Raw genomic sequence first — 19,072 nt, 5'->3', positions numbered from 1 at the left:
TGGGCCCCAAAAGCAATCAACCAAGCTGTGGGAGACCATGGTAACTTGTATTCCAGTAACTTATATATGATGCAACTGCCTTGCATGACTCACTCTTGCAAATGATAATCCTTGATACCATAGCATGCAATTTTTTTTATTTTTTTATGGGATGTGGGAATTGCTAGCTAGGTCAGCATTTATTGCTCATCCCTAATTGCCTTTGAGAAGCTGGTGGTGAGCTGCCTTTTTGAATCGCAACGCATGTGTTGTAGGTACACCCACCTTGTTGTTAGGGAGGGGCTTCCAGGATTTTGACGCAGCAACAGTGAAGGGATGACAATATAATTTCAAGTCAGGATGCTGAGTTCTTGGAGGGAGGCTTCCAGCTGTTTGTGTTCCCATGGCCAGGATTCTCCCCTCGGCGATTTGGGAGCAGGGCCCGCTCACCAAGGGGAAAATGACACGGGATGACATCGGGAGGAATCCCCGACGTCATCCCGGGCCATTTAAATCTTAAGGAAGGCGGACGGACAGCGAAATCAGCAGTCCACCGGCCGAACTGTCAGTGGCCAATTAAGGCCATTGACAGGCTCATTAAGATAGTTAAATGCCCTGCCCAGCCAACCTGAAGGCTGGCGGGCAGGCCAGGAGCCCCAGCAGCCTGTAAGTTATTAATGAAATTCATCCACTGGCGGGATGAAGTTTCATTACCATTTTGTAAAAATGTAATAAATTTTGAGTTTGTTATCAACATGTCCCATCTCATGTGACATTGTCACATGAGGGGGACATGTTAATTTTTAAATGTCTCTATTTTTTGACTTTACTTACCTTTCACTAAACTCCCTGAGACAGGACTTTGCCTCAGGGAGCAGTGTGCTCTTTGACAGTTGGGGATTCCCTCCTCCCCCACCCCCACCCCCCCGGAACAGGAATTGCATAGCGCTTCCTGTTGGGCAGGCTGCTGAGCAGGCCTTAATTGGCCCGCCCACTCAAAATGGCGGCGGCCCCGTTTCGGCAGCAGGGTTCGGCTGCCTGCCTGCCGAAATTCTGCCCCATGTGCCTGCTGCCTTTGTCCTTCTAGGTGTTCGAGGTCAAACATATGAAATAGAAGCTGAAGTAGACCATTTGCCCCCTCGAACCTGCTCTACCATTTAATAAGATCATGCCTGATCTGTTTGCGTTTAGAGTTCCACATTCCCATCTAGCCTGATAACCAACACCCTTGCCTAATCAGAATCTATCTACGTCTGCCTTAAAAATATTCAGCGGCCCCGCTTCTACTACCACCACCTGAGGCAGAGAGTTCCAATGTTGCACAACCCTCAGAGAAAAACATTCTCCTCACCTCTGTCCTAGAAGGGCGATGCCTAATTTTAAAACCATGCCCCCAATTCTGATCTAACCTGCAAGAGGAAGCATCCTTCCAACATCCACCTTGTCAAGACTATTCAGGATCTTACATACTACGATCAAGTCACAGCTCGCTCTTCTAAATTCCAGTGGAAACATGCCCAGCCTGTCCAACCTATCCTCATAAGAGAACCCACTCATTCCAGGTAACAATCTAGTAAACCTCTTCTGAACCACCTCCAACGCATTTACATCCTTCCTTAAATAAGGAGACCAAAACTGCACACAGTATTCGAGATGCAGTCTCACCAGTGCTCTGTATAACTGAAGTATAACATCCTTACTTTTATGTTCAATTCCTCTCTCAATAAAGGATAGTATTCCGTTAGCCTTCTTGATTAATTGCTGTACCTGCATACTAACATTTTGTGACTCGTGCATGAGAACACCTAGATCCCTTTCCACATCAGAATTCTGCAGTTGTTCTCCATTTAAATAATACTCTGCTTTTTTATTCTTCCTGCCAAAGTGAACAACTTCACATTTTCCCACATATTGCTCCATCTGCCATTTTTTTTCCCACTCACTTAACCTATCCATATCCATCTGCAAACTCCTTAAGTCGTCTTCACAACATACTTTCCTACCTATCTTTCTGTCGTCTGCAAACTTAGCTATCATGCCTTCGCTCCTCTCATCTAAGTCATTGATGAAAATTGTAACAGGTTGAGACCCCAGAACACTGCAGGACTTTACTCGGCACATCCTGCTGCTCAGACAAAGACCCATTCATGCATACTCTGTTTTCTGCCAGCCAGCCAATCTTCTATCCAGGCTAATAATACATTACTCCATACACAATAAGTTTTATTTTCCGCAATAACCTTTGATCTGGCACCTTATCAAATGCTTTCTGGTTGTGGGTTTAGAAGCTGCTGTCTAAGGAGGCTTGGCGAGTTCCTGCATTGCATCCTGTAGATGGGACATACTGCTACCAGTGTGTGTCGCTGGTGGCGGGAGTGAACGGCTGTGGATGGTTTGCCAATCAAGCGGGCTGTTTTGTTCTGGATGGCATCAAGCTTCTTGAGTGTTGAGAGCTGTACTCATCCAGGCAAGTGGGGGGTATTCCATCACACTCATGACTTGTGCCTTGTAGATGATGGACAGGCTTGTGGAGTCAGGAGGTGAGTTACTTGTCACACGATTCCTAGTCTCTGACCTGGTTTTGTAGCCACAGTATTTATATGGCTATTCCAGTTCAGTTTCTGGTCAATGGTAACCCTCAGGATGTTGATAGTGGGGGATTCACTGATGGCAATGCCATTGAACATCAAGGGGCGATGATTGGATTCTCTGTCGTTGGAGGTGGTCATTGCCTGACACTTGTGTGGCATGAATGTTACTTGCCACTTGTCAGTCCAAGCCTGGACATTATCTAGGTCTTGCTGCATTTGGACATGGACTGATTCAGTACCTGAGGAGTCGTGAATGGTGCTGAACATCGTGCAACCATCAGCGAACACCCCACTTCTGACCTTATGATGGAAGGAAGGTCGTTGATGATGCAGCTGAAGATGGTTGGGCTGAGGATACTACCCTGAGAAACTACTGTGGTGATGTCCTGGAGATGAGATGATTTGACCTCCAGCAACCACAACCATCTTCCTTTGTGCTAGGTATGACTCTAACCAACAGAGAGTTTTCCCCCGATTCCCATTGACTCCAGTTTTGCTAGGGCTCCTTGATGCCACACACAGTCAAACACGGCCTTGATATCAAGGGCAGTCACTCTTATCTCACCTCTGGAGTTCAGCTCCTTTGTTCATGTTTGAACCAAAGCTGTAATGATGTCAGGGGTTGAGTGGTCCTGGCAGAACCCAAACTGGGCATCAGTGAGCAAGTGCCGCTTAATAGCACTATTGATGACCCCTTCCATTACTTCACTGATGATGGAGAGTAGACTGATGGGGTGGTAGTTTGCCAGGTTGGATTTGTTCTGGGTTTTTTTGTGTGTGTATCATTCATACCTGGGCAATTTTCCACATAGCTGGGTAAATGCCAGTAACTCTTTCGAGTACAAACCCGTTTCCATCTGTTCCTATTCAGATGAAGTTACGTTGTTTCATAGTTTGCCATTGTGAGATTTGAATTCTTGATCTTGGGGTTACAAACCCAGTACCATAACCACTTGGCTATTTAGGCCAAGCGTAAATGCCAGTAGCTGTACTGGAATAGCTTGTGCAATCATCAGCGAGCCTCCCCACTTTTGACCTTATGATGGGAGGAAGGACATTGATGAAGCAGCTGAAGGTTGTTAGGCCTAGGATTTGAGATGGTGGTTTTCATGTAAAAGAAGTTAGACTCACTCTTGGGAGCTATCGCATACTGCTAATGGATAATATAAAACTACTTTTTGTAGGTGGCACACTTTGATTAATTTTAGTTTCTAATTTTAAAAATCTCTGTAGGTGACACGGCAGGTGGCACAATGTAAATGTGCAAAACGATTTCAGGTGGAGCAGATTGGAGAAAACAAGTACAGAGTAAGTTTAAAAGAAACATTCATTTTTTGTGCATTTTAAATCAAAAATAAAAATCCAATTATTCTGTTCTATAAAGTATAAATGTGCATTAAAAAAATTAAAATAGCAATTTTTTATTATACTTGGGGTGAACCTAATAGAGGAAGTAACGTGTAATCTGCTTGACTTTAAAAGTTTATATTTTAAATGGGCTAATGTTAATGGTGAGTCATGGTTAATTGTTTGAAACTTTGGATCATTAACACTAATACGTTTCTAAAAATGAATGAAGTTATATATGTGTGGTATGGATTCTGTGTATTCTTTAAAGTAATCCAGCTGTGGCAAATGCACACATTTAATGTGTAGATGATTAAACAGACGTCATCTGCTCAGCCACAGAACATATCAACAAACTTTCTAAAGCTCTAAGATCTGCTGCTAAACAATTGAATAATTCTCATCATCTCTGCTGCTTGTCATTATTAAGTACAGCATTGTGTCTACATACAGGATTTGGAAGTGTTCTGTTTAAATGTAACTGCTATTAATTTTAATAAATAATGAGATAATCAATCTTAAGTTACAAAGTAAAGTATTTTTCAGAGTAAAAATGGCTCATTGACAGATGAGCTCCTGTGAGGTGCACCAGCTTGAAAACTTTTGAGCCTTGGTCAGATTATTGCCTTATCTGAAGAGATACTTGAGGGTTCAAAACTAGACTTATGCTGCAGATAAGTTTTTGTTGGACATAGCCATGGTTGTCTTACTCTTTGTGAAGGAATGTATAGGAGATGCAGAGACCAGACAATAAAATTCAGACAAGGAGACAATTGTTGCTGTGCTATCAGGACAGATTATTCAGCAACAGAAGTTATATTTTATAAACAAAGGCACCTGATATCCTGATTCGGATGGTTCTTGCTTCCTTCTGACTCATGGCTCGTGACCCTTTTCCTCTTTTCTCTCCCTATGTCTTCTGTGTGATTAAATTCCAAGTTCCTTATTTGTATCCCCTGTAGCCTGTGTTGTGTTCTGATCTTGTTATCTGTCTGTGAATGCTTAGATTAACTCATCAATTGTGATCACGACCCATGGTCACGAGTCATAGTTATGACCCAAATAGCATACCCTTAATACACAAATAATTCTTCCATGCATGTGGTTCTGTTTAACTCAAGCCATGCAGACAATACTTCTTCAGACATCAAAATTAGCCCTTTATCTACCAGGAACTCAAACTACAAAATGCACATAAAAAGGAATTCATAACGCACAGTATAGAAAAGGTATTAAAAAGATACAGAAAGTATAAAAAGGTTTACATTTTCTACATAACTTGATTACATTTTACTGCTTTTAATATAAGCAAATTGGATAATTCTTCAGTTGGCATAACTATCCCAAAGAACTGTAGCACATAATTAGCTAAATTATTGAAGACTAACAGATGTTGGGGATTGTGTTACAAACTATGAGCAATCACGGTTTAGAAGTTTGCACATATCCAACTGTCTGGATTATGCCGCACTTTGAACACAATCAGTCTTTTTTTATATAATTGCATGTTCTTTTGCAATTGAAGAACTTTCCTATTTCATTTTCCATTGGAGTTTGTGTATTTCATTATCTGGAGACAAGTGCATAATTAAAAGTTGAATAATTTAAGCATTCAGCCCCCAAAAGATTTGTATTATTCTGCTAGTTTTAGTTAAATAATTAACTAGAAAGCAAAATTCCAAATGTTCCCTCTGGCCAACAGTAGAATGAAGAACAAAACACTTCATTCGGTATCACACTTCTGTCGCTTCCCCCGTTCCGAATGGTCAGAGCGACCCTTGACCCAACCCGACCCAACCCAACCCAGCACACCCAACCTGAACCTTAGTCACAACGTGGTGCCACTCTCACTATTAGTGCTCTGCTGCAGGTATCACTGATGAAAGAAAGTACTGCTGGCAGTTTCCTCTTACTGATAGATAAGCAGCACCTGTAACCACCTACGGAAACTATATCTTACATGACCTTTAGAATGAAAAGTAGCAACATGGCAGAGGGAAATAGCCAGACTCTAGGACCAAACAAGACTCATGAGGGGGGGCTAAGCAGATTGGAGCAGGCATCTTGCAATATGCATGAGGCTGAAGCCAGCTATCACCTTGCCTCCAAAAACCAGCACAAACTTAGTCCTGAAGTTGCTGGTTTTGATACTCCATCTGTATTACTTTATTGATTTACTAATGTTTATTAGTAGAAAACTATACTGTTTATATCAAGCTTATAACTTCAATAACATTGTGCTGAATCTAAATCTGAGAGGTCAATAAACAGTGAAAAATAAACCCAGTAACCCACATAACAACATAAACTGCAATATCAGTGTCTGTAAATGACTTGTATATTTTTCTCAATTTTCCCCACTCTCCTTCGTCCCCATATGAAGTGTTGACTCCTTGGATATGTTTCCACGAGTACTTTTTCCCCCAACACTTACTGTAGCAGCTATTATTCATATGTGAGTTTCAACAGTGAGTGATGGTACACCAGTCCTTTAAAGGATGGCGGCATAACTGAGCTGCACTTGTAGGCCATATGCATGTCTTCCAGAAGTGGGTCACTGGATATCAGTAAGAAGCAGGAAAGATTGACACTCTTCCCTTCATAAGCCATAGGTGCTAAGGCCAATGCCCCCCATACCACTCCACCAGCAGTAATTAGCACAAACTGGATATCACACCTGGCACTTATATCAGTTTGATGGCTGAGCTGGTTCAAAGTTTCCTTAACCTTAATTAGACATAACATATTTGCTGACAGTTTTGAACTTTTATTGTAATCTTTTTAGCTTTACTGTTAAATTATCCCCTATAGTAGATACAGTAGGGATACTTGTTAGTGTAAAAACTATGACAGAAGTTGCAGCCAACAAGGAGAAATGTATACTGGATCACTTATGGTGCTCTAGATGTTACTGAAGCAGCTTTTCCGTGGTGAAGAGGTCTTAGTGTGCGTGGTCGGCTTTCGTATCTTCTAACAGCACCATCTTTACACAATGGTAAGCTTAGCTAGTCAGCCTGCTTTGAAGTTAATAATTCTCAAAGATATTGAACATTCTGTACTAATCAATAGCTAAGATTTTATCAACATGGAAGAATTTAGCAACATGTACAAGATTTATTAGTTGGTGGTTTAAGGGCCCATTTACATTGCAGACTTGAAATTACAGAGCTAAACCAGGGGTGTGAACCTAGAGTCAGAGAACTACCTAATTCCAAAGTGAAGTTAAGAAAAACTCCCTGGAGTGGAGGCAGTGTCAAACTAGATTTGCAAAGTTTTAGTGATGCATTATATCGCCCTGAACACTTTGCAAACTACCTGCTCTTAATTTAGAGAGCAGCAAATTTCCCATTTCTGCACCCTTAAACAATTGCATTTCTGATTTTTGAGAGAGAATCCTGTGCATGTTTGTTCATGTTCAAGTTGTAGCCATGGATAACTTGAGCAATATGACTAGGGTTCTCCCTGACTGGACTGAGACCAGCAGCTGCAATGTAAATATATTTCCTTTGAGTTCCTTTGTCAGTTAGCTTTCCACTAACCCTCTGCTTCTTCAATTTTCTGTCAGTCTTTTGCCCTTTTTGTTAACTACAAGTAAGCATTTTAATTAAAACTGAATGTAGCATCTGATCATCTCTCTATAACACTGTGAAATCTTATTGTATTATATGGGAATATCAAAAATATGTTCCTGTAAATTGAATTGGATGGCATCACTCACACAGAGCAGTTGCTATTAAGCAATCAAATTGATGTGAATGCACACAGTTCCTATTAGGGGTGAGTAAGTTTTCCAATCATAAATTTCTTGTTCATGGATATTTATTGTTATAAAGAATGAGACTTTCCAGTGCTGTGGTTTTATTCAAAAGCAAATATGTAGTGTATATTTATCCTAATAAGAAATCATTTTAAGCGATCAGTTCTTAACTGGAGTAACCTGTACCTGAGCACAGGTGATTGAAAAGCTCCATTGCTCCCTATCAGTATGGACATTTTGCTTTACCTGCCAATGTTCTTACACTAAATGTTGCCAACTGTCACATTTAGTTTCCTTATCCAGCTGCAAGGTCACTGTTGCTATGCTTTACCTTGTCAGCAGAATGTCCATTTTGGGAAGGTTAGGAAGAGGATGGAAAGAAGGCACCATCACTCTCAATATAGGTATCAGAGGTTTCCAGAGGCGTGACCAACTATAATTTAAGATATAACTGAGTGGAAATAATGGCCAAAAATATTTGGTTGTTTTTATATTGATTGTACAGTACGCTCAAGGACCATGAGAAGAAGAAAAAATAAAATCATTGTCAACCACATGAGAAGTAACTGGTTTTCAGCTTGTTCACTCAAGAATAGCACAGTTTATTGAATATGGAAAACTTTCAAAGCAGTTTCAAAGTGAGAACCACTCATTCAAAACAGATTAAAGACTTCAATTGTAATATATGCAGCCAAGCTATTCTAGAGACAGCAATTTGATTTGGTAAAAATTGGTACAAAGTTGAAGCTGAGAAATGGGTATGAATTTAGTCATTTGTATCGCTATAAGTCTAATAAATTGGGTACTGTATCCTGTTGTATACTGGTGTGTATTCCATTGCAATGGAATTTTACTTTTGAATGTGCTTACCACATTTCTAAATGTCTTCTCTCTCTTTCTTCCTATTCTCTTGCTGGATGTAGTTCTTCCTTGGAAATCAGGTACAGTGCACTGTGTGCTAAGAAATATATGACATATGTGTGCTGTGAATGTCCACTTTGATCTGCATGTAAATGGTTCTTTCTGTCTTCCACAGAGCACCTAGAAAGATTCTGTCAACTGTTCCAAACATACATAGGCAGAATGTGCAAAAAGGAAACAAAATCCTAGTGATTACTTATGAAATATATCTAAGAAGTAAAAATATTAAACATGCAGATAATGTCAGTAACAGAACTATTAGTGCAAAGATTTTCTTTGTGCCAAAAGTTTGCATGCTGACCAATACTTCAGTATACCTTCTGTATTCACCATTTAAACAAAATACTGAAGCAACCTGTTTGGTGTTTCTGATTCCTCTATGTAGAAACCTTTGATAATATTTTAAGAATTGTTAATGGGGTGAAGAAACAAACATATTTTTCATGTTAAACACTTGCATTAAACAGTAACATCAATACTTACGGAGCAAGGAAATTGGTGAAGCTGGGCTAATAACAGCTTGACATTTCAGACAGTTGAGAGAATTTTCAGATGCTCTCTTAGCTTTAACCTACAAGAGATCTGGTACATTACCACATCGTGGTTGATCTATTTTTGGAGGTATTCACAGGAACTTGTTGACTGACTAATAAATTAAATGTAGTCTGCTCTGTATGCATGAAGTTTTGAGGGCAGGTCAATTAGAAGGTCGGGTGTAATTTAAGATTACTGGATTGATTTTATAAAATCTTTCTGATTCTATAAACCGAATCTTCATGTATATAAAATAAACTATATCACACAGTGTTTGGTTTAGTTTTGAGGGGCTGCATCTTTCAGGCATGTACAACAAAACTACGTGGGCATTTCAGATCATATAAAATTTTACTATAGGACTAAAGTAATGAGTATTCAGCATTTTGAATTTGAAATGCATGTCATTTATGGAGGGGTTTCAAAATGTTGAATTCCAAAATTTTATAACATTGCAACAGTGAATATTTGTATCTGTCTGAACTCAGTCCTTGGGGTGCACTGCAGGAACCTATGTGTGATATCGCTGTACTTCTACTATTAGAGGCAATGACTGTATTCAGAAACACTGTGTGATATTTATTAAGGGAATTTCTTGCTACCAGATTTATTCAGTATGACTAATAATGCAAGAAATCCCATGGCTGGTATTGATTCGGCTAAAATTAAAATATACTGCATTAAATATTGAAAAGTCTCCAATTGTCTACATTTATTGTAGACAATAGGATTGTAGGAATAGTAAATTAGCAGGCTAATGCTGTTTAAGTCTAGTGGCACGCTTTACCCTGAGACAGATTTCTTGCCAACACACTAATCAACTTGATAGCATATCACCAACTTGCATGCCCTTTTATAAGTTGTAGGGGTATGAAAGTTATACCTGCATGCACATATTATTACCCTAAGATCAACGGGTAATGAATTCTGCCCATCCCCCAAAACGTCACACTTAGTCATTTCTGTGATAACTCTTGCATGGTTTAGATTTGGATCTGTTCATTTACATTCTGTGCATTTACCCTATTTGTTTCTGAATTTAATTTTCTGATCATTAATTTATGTACACTGTTCCTAAGGAACACCAGGCAATAATAATAAGTTTGCCTTCTCTAAGGATGTATTTGAAGTCTACAAGTAGGAAGTAGCCCATGATTATTTTAAATAAGTGTTGCACCTCTACTCATCATGTTACTGTGCTGAGAGTTCTGTTTTGGGGCGAATGGTTTTCATTATACAGCAGTCAATCAAAGAGATCCATGGGTTTTCTCCAATTCCTTATGGTTTGATGAATATTTATGGAATAACATATTGAAAACGAGTGATTATTGAAATTCTTTCATGCCTGTGAAAGGCTACCAATTCATTAGACTAATGAGTAAGTTGGTTACTTCAGTTATTTTTGTGACAAATGAAAGAATGTCAGTAATCGTTTATTCTCCATGAGCTATTGATTTTATTATATGGGCTATTTGTGAAATAAATAAAAATCATGCAATTATCATGTAATTTTTGATAGTATTTGGAGCTGCCCTTTGAAGATTAAATTTGAGTAGTATATGCACAGACAAAATCCTTTGCCAGTTGTCAATTGCCTTGCTTCATGCAATGTGTTCTGGGACAACAAGATTATATCCAGCTTAGATTCAGCACCCTTGAAATTAAACCTCCAAAAAACTTTGCCACATTACCAAAACTGTTATTTGTAAGAGCCAAAATCCTGTGCAAGGTTTTATAATGCAGTGGATGAAGGAGACGTAGTGTCATCATAAATGGCGGTAAAAATGCAGGGTTGTAAGTTTATTACTGCAGACCACAGCGGCACGAAAATCAACTTACATGACAGAGGACTGTATTTGTAAGTAACTTGCAGAAATAGTATAGATTTGTTATTGAAAGTTTAACGATGCATCACATTACCATTGAACGCCCCTTGCTACTACATATATGAAGTCATATTTTATTCTGGTAGGTACTGAGAGTGGAGCAATTGTCATTCGTGCCCATATAATAAAACTTGATTCTCTAGCCATTTCAATACCACAGATATGTCGTATTGCAAAGCTTATTTTGGGCTGCATTGAAGGCAGCAAGTAAAACTTGCAGCCTTTTTAATTTATCAAATCCATAAGGTGATACACATGCATGAAACGCACGGTGAAACCTTATAAAATCTGTCATAATGGCACTCGCATGAAATGAACGGCTGGTAAATTGATTAAATGGATTAAACCAGCATTGTACAATATAACTGAATGAAACAGGTGAAATTGTATCTTTGTATAACTCAATTGCAATTAATGCTGAAATTAACCCTTTAAGAAGGATATTCTTATCAAAATAGAGAAAATTTAACATTTTTAGTTCTATAACTTAGAAGCCTCTAAACCAACCTGCAAATTTTGTAGGATATTTTTTCAGTTGTTCAATATTATGAAGGATGAAAACATAAAAATGTATGCGGTCAAAATGTGAAAGAAATTTTTTAAAAATTCATCACAAAGTACAGCTGCTGGTTTAAATCATTAACATACATTTGGGTTAACCCTAAATTTGGTATAATGGGATGTTTAGTTCATCACTGATTTTCAGATGCCACAAGTCAAAAGTTTCCCGATGACCAATCTGAAGAAGAGTTTTCCCCCCTTTTAATAATGTGTGGAGGTGAGATCCCATCTCAAGATTCTAATCTTTTTGTAGTTACACCTTCAAATATCATGATGGTGACTATTTAATATTTTTCATCATTCTGCAATCCCTGTGGAAGGGCCCTGGCGTGTGTTTGGCTATTTCTTGCACTCCAAGGTTGAGATTAGGAACCCTAGTTTGGAGGATTACAGACATGGATTACCACGCCAGAGGGTATATTGAGGCTTCAATGATTTTGTCATTGCACTGTCCAACTTATTTTTAAAACTGCTTTAGCTTTCTGAATTAAGGTCTGGCATTGGGACAGTTATTGAACAGAAATCTGTGAGCACAAGAAATAAGTAAATTGCTTTAACCCACTGCCAACCCACTAAGTAGTCATTAAAAACAAAAAACTGCGGATGCTAGAAATCCAAAACAAAAACAGAATTACCTGGAAAAACTCAGCAGGTCTGGCAGCATCGGCGGAGAAGAAAAGAGTTGACGTTTCGAGTCCTCATGACCCTTCAACAGAACTGATATCAAAAATCAGTTCTGTTGAAGGGTCATGAGGACTCGAAACGTCAACTCTTTCCTTCTCCGCCGATGCTGCCAGACCTGCTGAATTTTTCCAGGTAATTCTGTTTTTGTTCCACTAAGTAGTCAGATGGGGTAGCATTGGCAGAAGTTTGAAAATAGTGCATCCCCTTGATTAGCAAAAGGATAGGGGAAAGAATATACAACGGGTAAAAATTACTTCAGTTGGCCAATGGGAAGCTGAGAAGTGGCAGTAAGAACCAAAGTGCTGGAGAAACTCAGGTTTCATGGCATCTCTGGAGAGAGAAACAGAGTTAACACTTCGAGTCAAATATAACTCTCCTTCAGAACTGGAGTTACACCGGTTCTGAAAAAGAGTCATAATCAACTCAAAATGTTGACTTTGTTTCTCTCCACAGATGCTGCCAGACTTGCTGAGTATTTCCAGCAGTTTCTGTTCTTATTTCAGCTTTCAAGAATCCACAGTATGTTACTTTTATTTGAGAAGTGGCAATTACTGGTGTTCAAAATTAAGTTGCATTTTTTTAATCCTACAGTTTGGGGATTCTCAGCAGTTACGCCTGGTGCGTATTCTGCGAAGTACCGTAATGGTCCGTGTTGGAGGAGGATGGATGGCATTGGATGAATTCTTAGTGAAAAATGACCCCTGCAGAGGTAAGATCGAATGATAGTGGATGCTCATACCTTTATCTTCTCTACCATTGCCAATAGTTCTTGAACCATTCTGCCTTTGTGGGGTGTGTTATCTATTTAATGTATGGTACACCAATGTGCAATACAGTTTATAGGTCAGGTGGTAAACATTTATTATGAAATGAAGAAGGTACTAAGAATGTATTTTAATGCTTTGAGCTCAGATTTGAAATGCTTTTACACAGTTGCCACTTCTGAAAACAAGCTGTAATTGTTTGATTGCAATCCCGAAATTCATTTTATTATACCCTTGCCTATTTCAGATAGGAAAGGCATTCACTCTTATTGATGGATACCTTAGGAAAATATAACTTCTGTTTTGTGAAATCAGTTTTACAAATAGTTTCTTGCTGGTATCATTTAGTAGGCAGTATTGAGAATTGTATAATAATATGATGATGTTTCACCCAAGTACCAGGATATAATAAAAGCCACAAAAACATATTTATACTGGCTTTGAAATTTCCCTGTAATCATCAACAATTTAATTTTGCAAAACTTACAATAGTGACTTCCACATGGTGAAAGTAAAGTAGAGGTGGATAAATGGATGTGAAATACAACACACAAAAGGGTTTGGCAAATTGTGATGAGGATTGTAAAAGATTTCAGGAAGGCAAAGACAGGTTAATGGAATCAAAAGTGCTGGAAAAATTCAGCAGGACCGGCCGCATCTGTGGAGAAAAACAGTTAACATTCTGAGTCCAATATGACTCCTCTTCAGTACAGGTTAATGGAATGAGGATAGATGTGAGGAAAACTGAGAGATATGAGTGTACACTCAATGGAAAGGCAAGGATGAGGATGGATGAACAGAGAGGTGTAGGCACTCGAATACAAAGTACCCTGAAAGTGAAAATGCAAGTGGATGAATCCATAAAAAAGGCTGACACCTTGCGTTTCATCAAAGATCAAGAATAAAAGTAAAGCAGTAATGATCAATTTATTCAAAATATTTGTTAAGCCCCATTTATTGTACTCTACATTTTTAGGTGTCCAACAATAAAAATGTCATCAGAGCTAGAAAGTATGTACAAAATTGTTTTGCCAGGATTATCTCTGGAGCAAAAAGATAAAAGCAAAGGCACTTTACAACCTGCCGGACTGAATATTGAGTTCAACAATTTTAGATCATGAACTCTCTCCTCCATCCCCACCCCCTTTCCAATCCCCCCCCTTTTTTCCAATAATTTATATAGATTTTTCTTTTCCCACCTATTTCCATTATTTTAAAATGTATTTCCATCCATTGTTTTATCTCTACCTTTTAGCCTTTTTCGATTCCTTCACCCCACCCCACCCCCACTAAGGCTATCTGTACGTTGCTTGTCCTGCTTTCTACCCTTAATTAGCACATTCCTTAAATAATATCACCACCTTCAACACCTCTTTGTCCTTTTGTCTGTGACATCTTTTGGTTATCTCCACCTATCACTGGCTCTACTTGTCCCACCCCCCCTTAAACCAGCTTATATTTCACCTCTCTACTATTTTTACTTAGTTCTGTTGAAGGGTCATTCGGACTCGAAACCTTAACTGTGTTCCTCTCCGCAGCTGCTGCCAGACTTGCTGAGTTTTTCCAGGTATTTTTATCTCTGGAACAATAAGCTATAATTATAGCTAGAAGAGAAATGAAATACTATGACTATTTTCACTAGATCAACAAGAGCTATAAGGCGATTTAATAGGGGATTTTTAAAATTAGGGTTTTTAATGGAGTGAATAGATTGTTCTCTGGTTGTAGAATCAATTGCAAGGGAGTCATCAATTGTCACTGAGAGTGAAGAGAAAGATTAGGAAAAAATCCTTTAAACAGTAAGTTGTTGGAGTACAAAGTGTTTTGACCAAAAACATCCCATCTTAAGGGAGGATGAGCTAAATATTTTAAACAGAGGAAAATACAGGGTAGTGTAATGGAAGGGGTGGAGAGCAGGGCAGGGGGATTTATTTTCAATTGCTGTAGCAAAAAATTGGTACATGCATGATGAGCCAATTGGCCTCCTGCACTGTAAATCTATGATTATTTGGGGTGTACATCCAGATAACTTGGAGATAAAAGAATAAATTCAGAAACACGTCATTACTTCAATATTCAAACTAGCTAAAATAAGAAACTGTAAGTTCTGAACTTCTGTTGTCTGACTCTCTAACACTGTTTAAGTTCCTTTTATTTCCTCTGCTAAGGCTCTTATCTGTTTTATCTGTCTGATTGAAGATGATTTTCTACTTGATGCTCTTGCACATACTGCAAATCTGTATTCCTGCACATGCTTGCAAGACACCAAAGGTATGATAGAAATCATTAGAAGTCCTATCTTTAATTAAAACAAACTTTTCAAAGACCCTGTTTATAAACTTTTTATCAGGGAATTGCCCCTTTGCACCCATCATCCTCTATTGATTATCAGTTACAAAAAAATCTTTTATTTGAATCATTCCCTCTGATCACACTCTGCCAATCTACCTTCTTCAATTGAAAGATCGGGACAAACAGTTGCAGATTTCTCTGCAATTGATGATAGAGGAATTTCAGATGTTCAAACACATGAGGCTGTGTTCATTGAAGCCAGCTGGTTTCTCATTTCATTGAAAAACCTAGTTGTTTGGAAATGAATATCTTCAAAAAAAAATTTGCACAGTTTTGGTTTAACCAAATTAAGATTTAAGTAAAAATTGAGCAGCCAACTCAAACTGCTACATTTGCTTTCCAATTGAAGGGCAAACGGAAAGGGTCTTTTTAGTGAAGTGAAAGGAACAATTGGCATGTCATTGTCGTTATCAAGCCCACAAATTTGATCTGGTTTGATGAACTTGATGAGCTTGAGTTCAAGACAACCTGGAACTCAAACTTATGACATCTAGATTGTGAAATGAATGGCAACAGTGAGCTACATGCAGAAATGCATCTTCAATTAGGACGGTCATTAGAAAACATGTAACCTGCAAAGTAAAAATCAAATTTAAATAGTTATAATATGATTTTCTGATAAACTAACACAATGGTTAAAACATTGGTTTTATGCAGCATGCTGCAACTGTCTTTTACACCCCATTTCTACTTCCATGTTCAACCCTTAACCTTTTGATTCCTAAAAATTCTTATAATTTCCACAGGGATTAATGCCAATTTAGGCTGCAATAGTATCTTCTGGTCAACTATCAACCATCCCAGCTTATCCTGCTGTGATTATTTTGCTTTGTGTTCCTAATTTATTTTTACTTTCTCTTTGTAACCTCATTAATTTAACCCTTTCTGATTGAACATTTGGAGACTTCCTTCCAAGTTTCCACAAATGTCTCCCCATGACCAACAGGAGAAAACAACATCAAGGTCACTGATCCCTTTATTTAGATTCCCTCCCATGAAGGAAATGCCCCTCAAGAGAAGCATGATTGAGACCAGAGGTTGAAACTGACAGGCTGTCCTATTGATCCATGGCAGAGCACCTAGGAGCTCCAGAGCACAACATTACATAGGTTCTTTTGTGTCTTTTTAATTGCTACTTTAAAATCCAAATCTATTTTGGTCAGCATGGGCCAGAAAGGAAGAGAACTTATTGAAGGGAAAATGGTTAAGGTGTTGACATGTGCAAGTCCACTAAGTAAATGACTCTGCTATTCTTTTCCAGTCTGTCTGTCTGGTTGAGTTTCAGATTTTTCTGTCATTTCTTTCTAGTTCATCATCAAGGGAATAAATTGTTACGCTCGGAATCGAATTCTTCGATTTCCAGTCAGTCTCCAATAGGTTGGCAATTCTTCTCTGTCCAGCTCTTTCTATTTTCCTCCTCTTCCTTGTGAATGGCTTTGGCTTTGTTCCTTCAGCCACATTGATAGACTGACCCTTTGCACACAGTACCACAGCCAGGCTCTCAAAATTCACTACTTTATTGGCTGCCTTTCACTTCAAAAGCTATTTTACATAGTCTCAAATCTGAACTCTGCCCAAGTAAATACCCAATTTTTATTTGTGTTTTTGATTTAAGACAAGGCAGAAATCAAGAAACTTAAATTGATCCAATTAAAATTTTCACTATAATGAATGCTTGAAATACTAGATGACAAAACTTAAGAAACAGGAATAAAAGTCCAGTGGAGCTTTTACCCAAAAGATAATGGCATTGTGGAATATCTTACTAGAGAAGGCCATGGGTCTAAGAGATAATTACAAAACCTAGAGCAAGAAGTGGTTTGGTCAGAAAGCTGACCTATCAAAGAGATGGACTTCCTTTGTATTCTTAATATTTTTTTACATAGAAACTTCTAAATCTTGGCCAAGTTCAGATATAGTAATGAAGAGCACTTAACATTCTAACCACCTGAATCAAACAGAGCCAGTACTGAACATAATTGGATGGCTTACATTGCCCTGACATTCTTGTCCTGTATTGTATTTCCAGATTCAGATGTGCTTATTTTTTTAATAGATTGACCCTAATATATGTCACAAGCTTGGTCACAAGAAAAGAGCACCCTGAAACAATTTTTATTTTTATTTTTTCAAATTATCACAAAAAGAGAAATTACTATTAAAAGCATTCTGCCTGTTTAGTATATCGCCAAATAATATGATCCAGTGCAATTTCTTTCACCTATGAATAATTGTTAGAGCCAAAAAAAAATGTTGCCTCAACATTCCTGTTTCAGTCTGTCTCTATAATTCTTTCCAAATAACAGCCTTCTCCCTATCCACACCTAACCAAAGTAAACTCGGTGTCCTGTTTCTGATGGGGAAATAACTTGGATAGTGAGTGATACTATTTTACAGTGAGTGATATCCTTTTTGCTCCCAGTCCCAATCATAAGACTGAGGTATCTTTAGCCGCAAGATGCAAGATACGAAATAAAGTATGGATTGGTTGTTAATTGGTTCAAGTTGATTCATGGAGCCAGGCTGTACTGTGTGCTGTGTCAATTGCACTAATCCCAAATTGCATGTAAACTGCTCACTAACTGCTCTACGTTTGTTCCCTTTCACTGAAATAGTCCAAAACTGTAATGATACACTTTTCTACTTTAAATGGAGCGGATACAGGATAACCTTAACTAGCTTTTTTTTTCATGTAGCTATATAACTTCTATATTAGGTTATTCTTCAAACCTTCTGTGAATATTTCATGGCCCAGATGAGTGACCAAAGATTGAGCTCTTTAATATTTATGATGAGATTGTTTCCCTTTAATGGCATTTGATATCAGCCTAACACAGATATAATGAGTTTTTAGGGGATGAATAAAGCTGGAGTAAAGCAAAGCATTTTCAAGTAAGAGTGGCCACCTCTTTTAATGACTGGTTCAGATAAATAACAATGATATAAAAGGGTGAGAAGGAAATTAAAAGAATTTACAGCATGTGGGGTAAATATGTTAGCCAGGATTTTGCAGTTGTAATGATGCCGAAACTCCAGTGTGCACCATCATTACAACTGTGAAACTGATGGTGACTTCTGGCGTCTGCATGTGCAGTTAAGTGAGGAAATCCCAAAACTGCTGTCAGTGGTTTCCTGCTCCTCCACAGGGTGCATCGTTGAAGTCCTTTCAGGTGGAAATCCAATTGGAAATCACTGAATTAACATGAACCTTTACTTTTTATGCTGTTATTCTCACCATAAAACCCCTTGAAAATGTTATACCTTGTTGAATGAGGTGTAACTAGGATTTTAATGGCATACCAAGTTATAATTACTGCTGAACAATCTTGCTTGCCCTGTAAAGCTAATTTTACATCTGGGGAATGTCAAACTTCTCCATTCCTTGACAAAACATTCATAAACTTTTTTTTTTAAATTGCTCAATCAAAGCCAACTTGCCAACCAATCGACACCTTTTTGCTCCTGTAGTATAAGTTGTTGTTGTTTGAAATTTTTGTTGTCCCGATGAGTGCAAGATGAAAAGCTTCAGCAGCATGTCTCTCTTTTCAGCAATATTTAAATAAAAATTATAAATTATTTAAATAAAAATTATTCTATTTAAAGTTTGACATTTCAGCTCCCAGCTTAATCCTATGTGTATGTCCGAATCTTTATTCTGTTTTCTGCAAGATTACTTTAAAAGAGGGGACAAAACCT

General features: G+C 38.1%; 1 protein-coding gene across 4 annotated transcripts in view; it reads left to right on the top strand.

Annotated features, from left to right (window-relative positions):
- macf1a (microtubule actin crosslinking factor 1a) overlaps positions 1 to 19,072 on the top strand; it is a 651,250-nt gene that overhangs the window by 616,030 nt on the left and 16,148 nt on the right. For 3 of the 4 annotated variants that reach the window (XM_041213072.1, XM_041213071.1, XM_041213070.1), the window contains 4 exons: positions 3,804 to 3,878; positions 8,598 to 8,615; positions 12,852 to 12,969; positions 16,685 to 16,753. In XM_041213072.1, the coding sequence (XP_041069006.1) occupies positions 3,804 to 3,878; positions 8,598 to 8,615; positions 12,852 to 12,969; positions 16,685 to 16,753 (280 nt within the window). The remainder of the gene's footprint in view (positions 1 to 3,803; positions 3,879 to 8,597; positions 8,616 to 12,851; positions 12,970 to 16,684; positions 16,754 to 19,072) is intronic. The other variant, XM_041213073.1, reaches the window with a different exon arrangement.

This window comes from Carcharodon carcharias, chromosome 19 (genome assembly GCF_017639515.1).
Source record: "Carcharodon carcharias isolate sCarCar2 chromosome 19, sCarCar2.pri, whole genome shotgun sequence".
Classification (NCBI taxonomy): domain Eukaryota; kingdom Metazoa; phylum Chordata; class Chondrichthyes; order Lamniformes; family Lamnidae; genus Carcharodon; species Carcharodon carcharias.
This window is presented reverse-complemented; position numbering and strand designations above follow the sequence as displayed.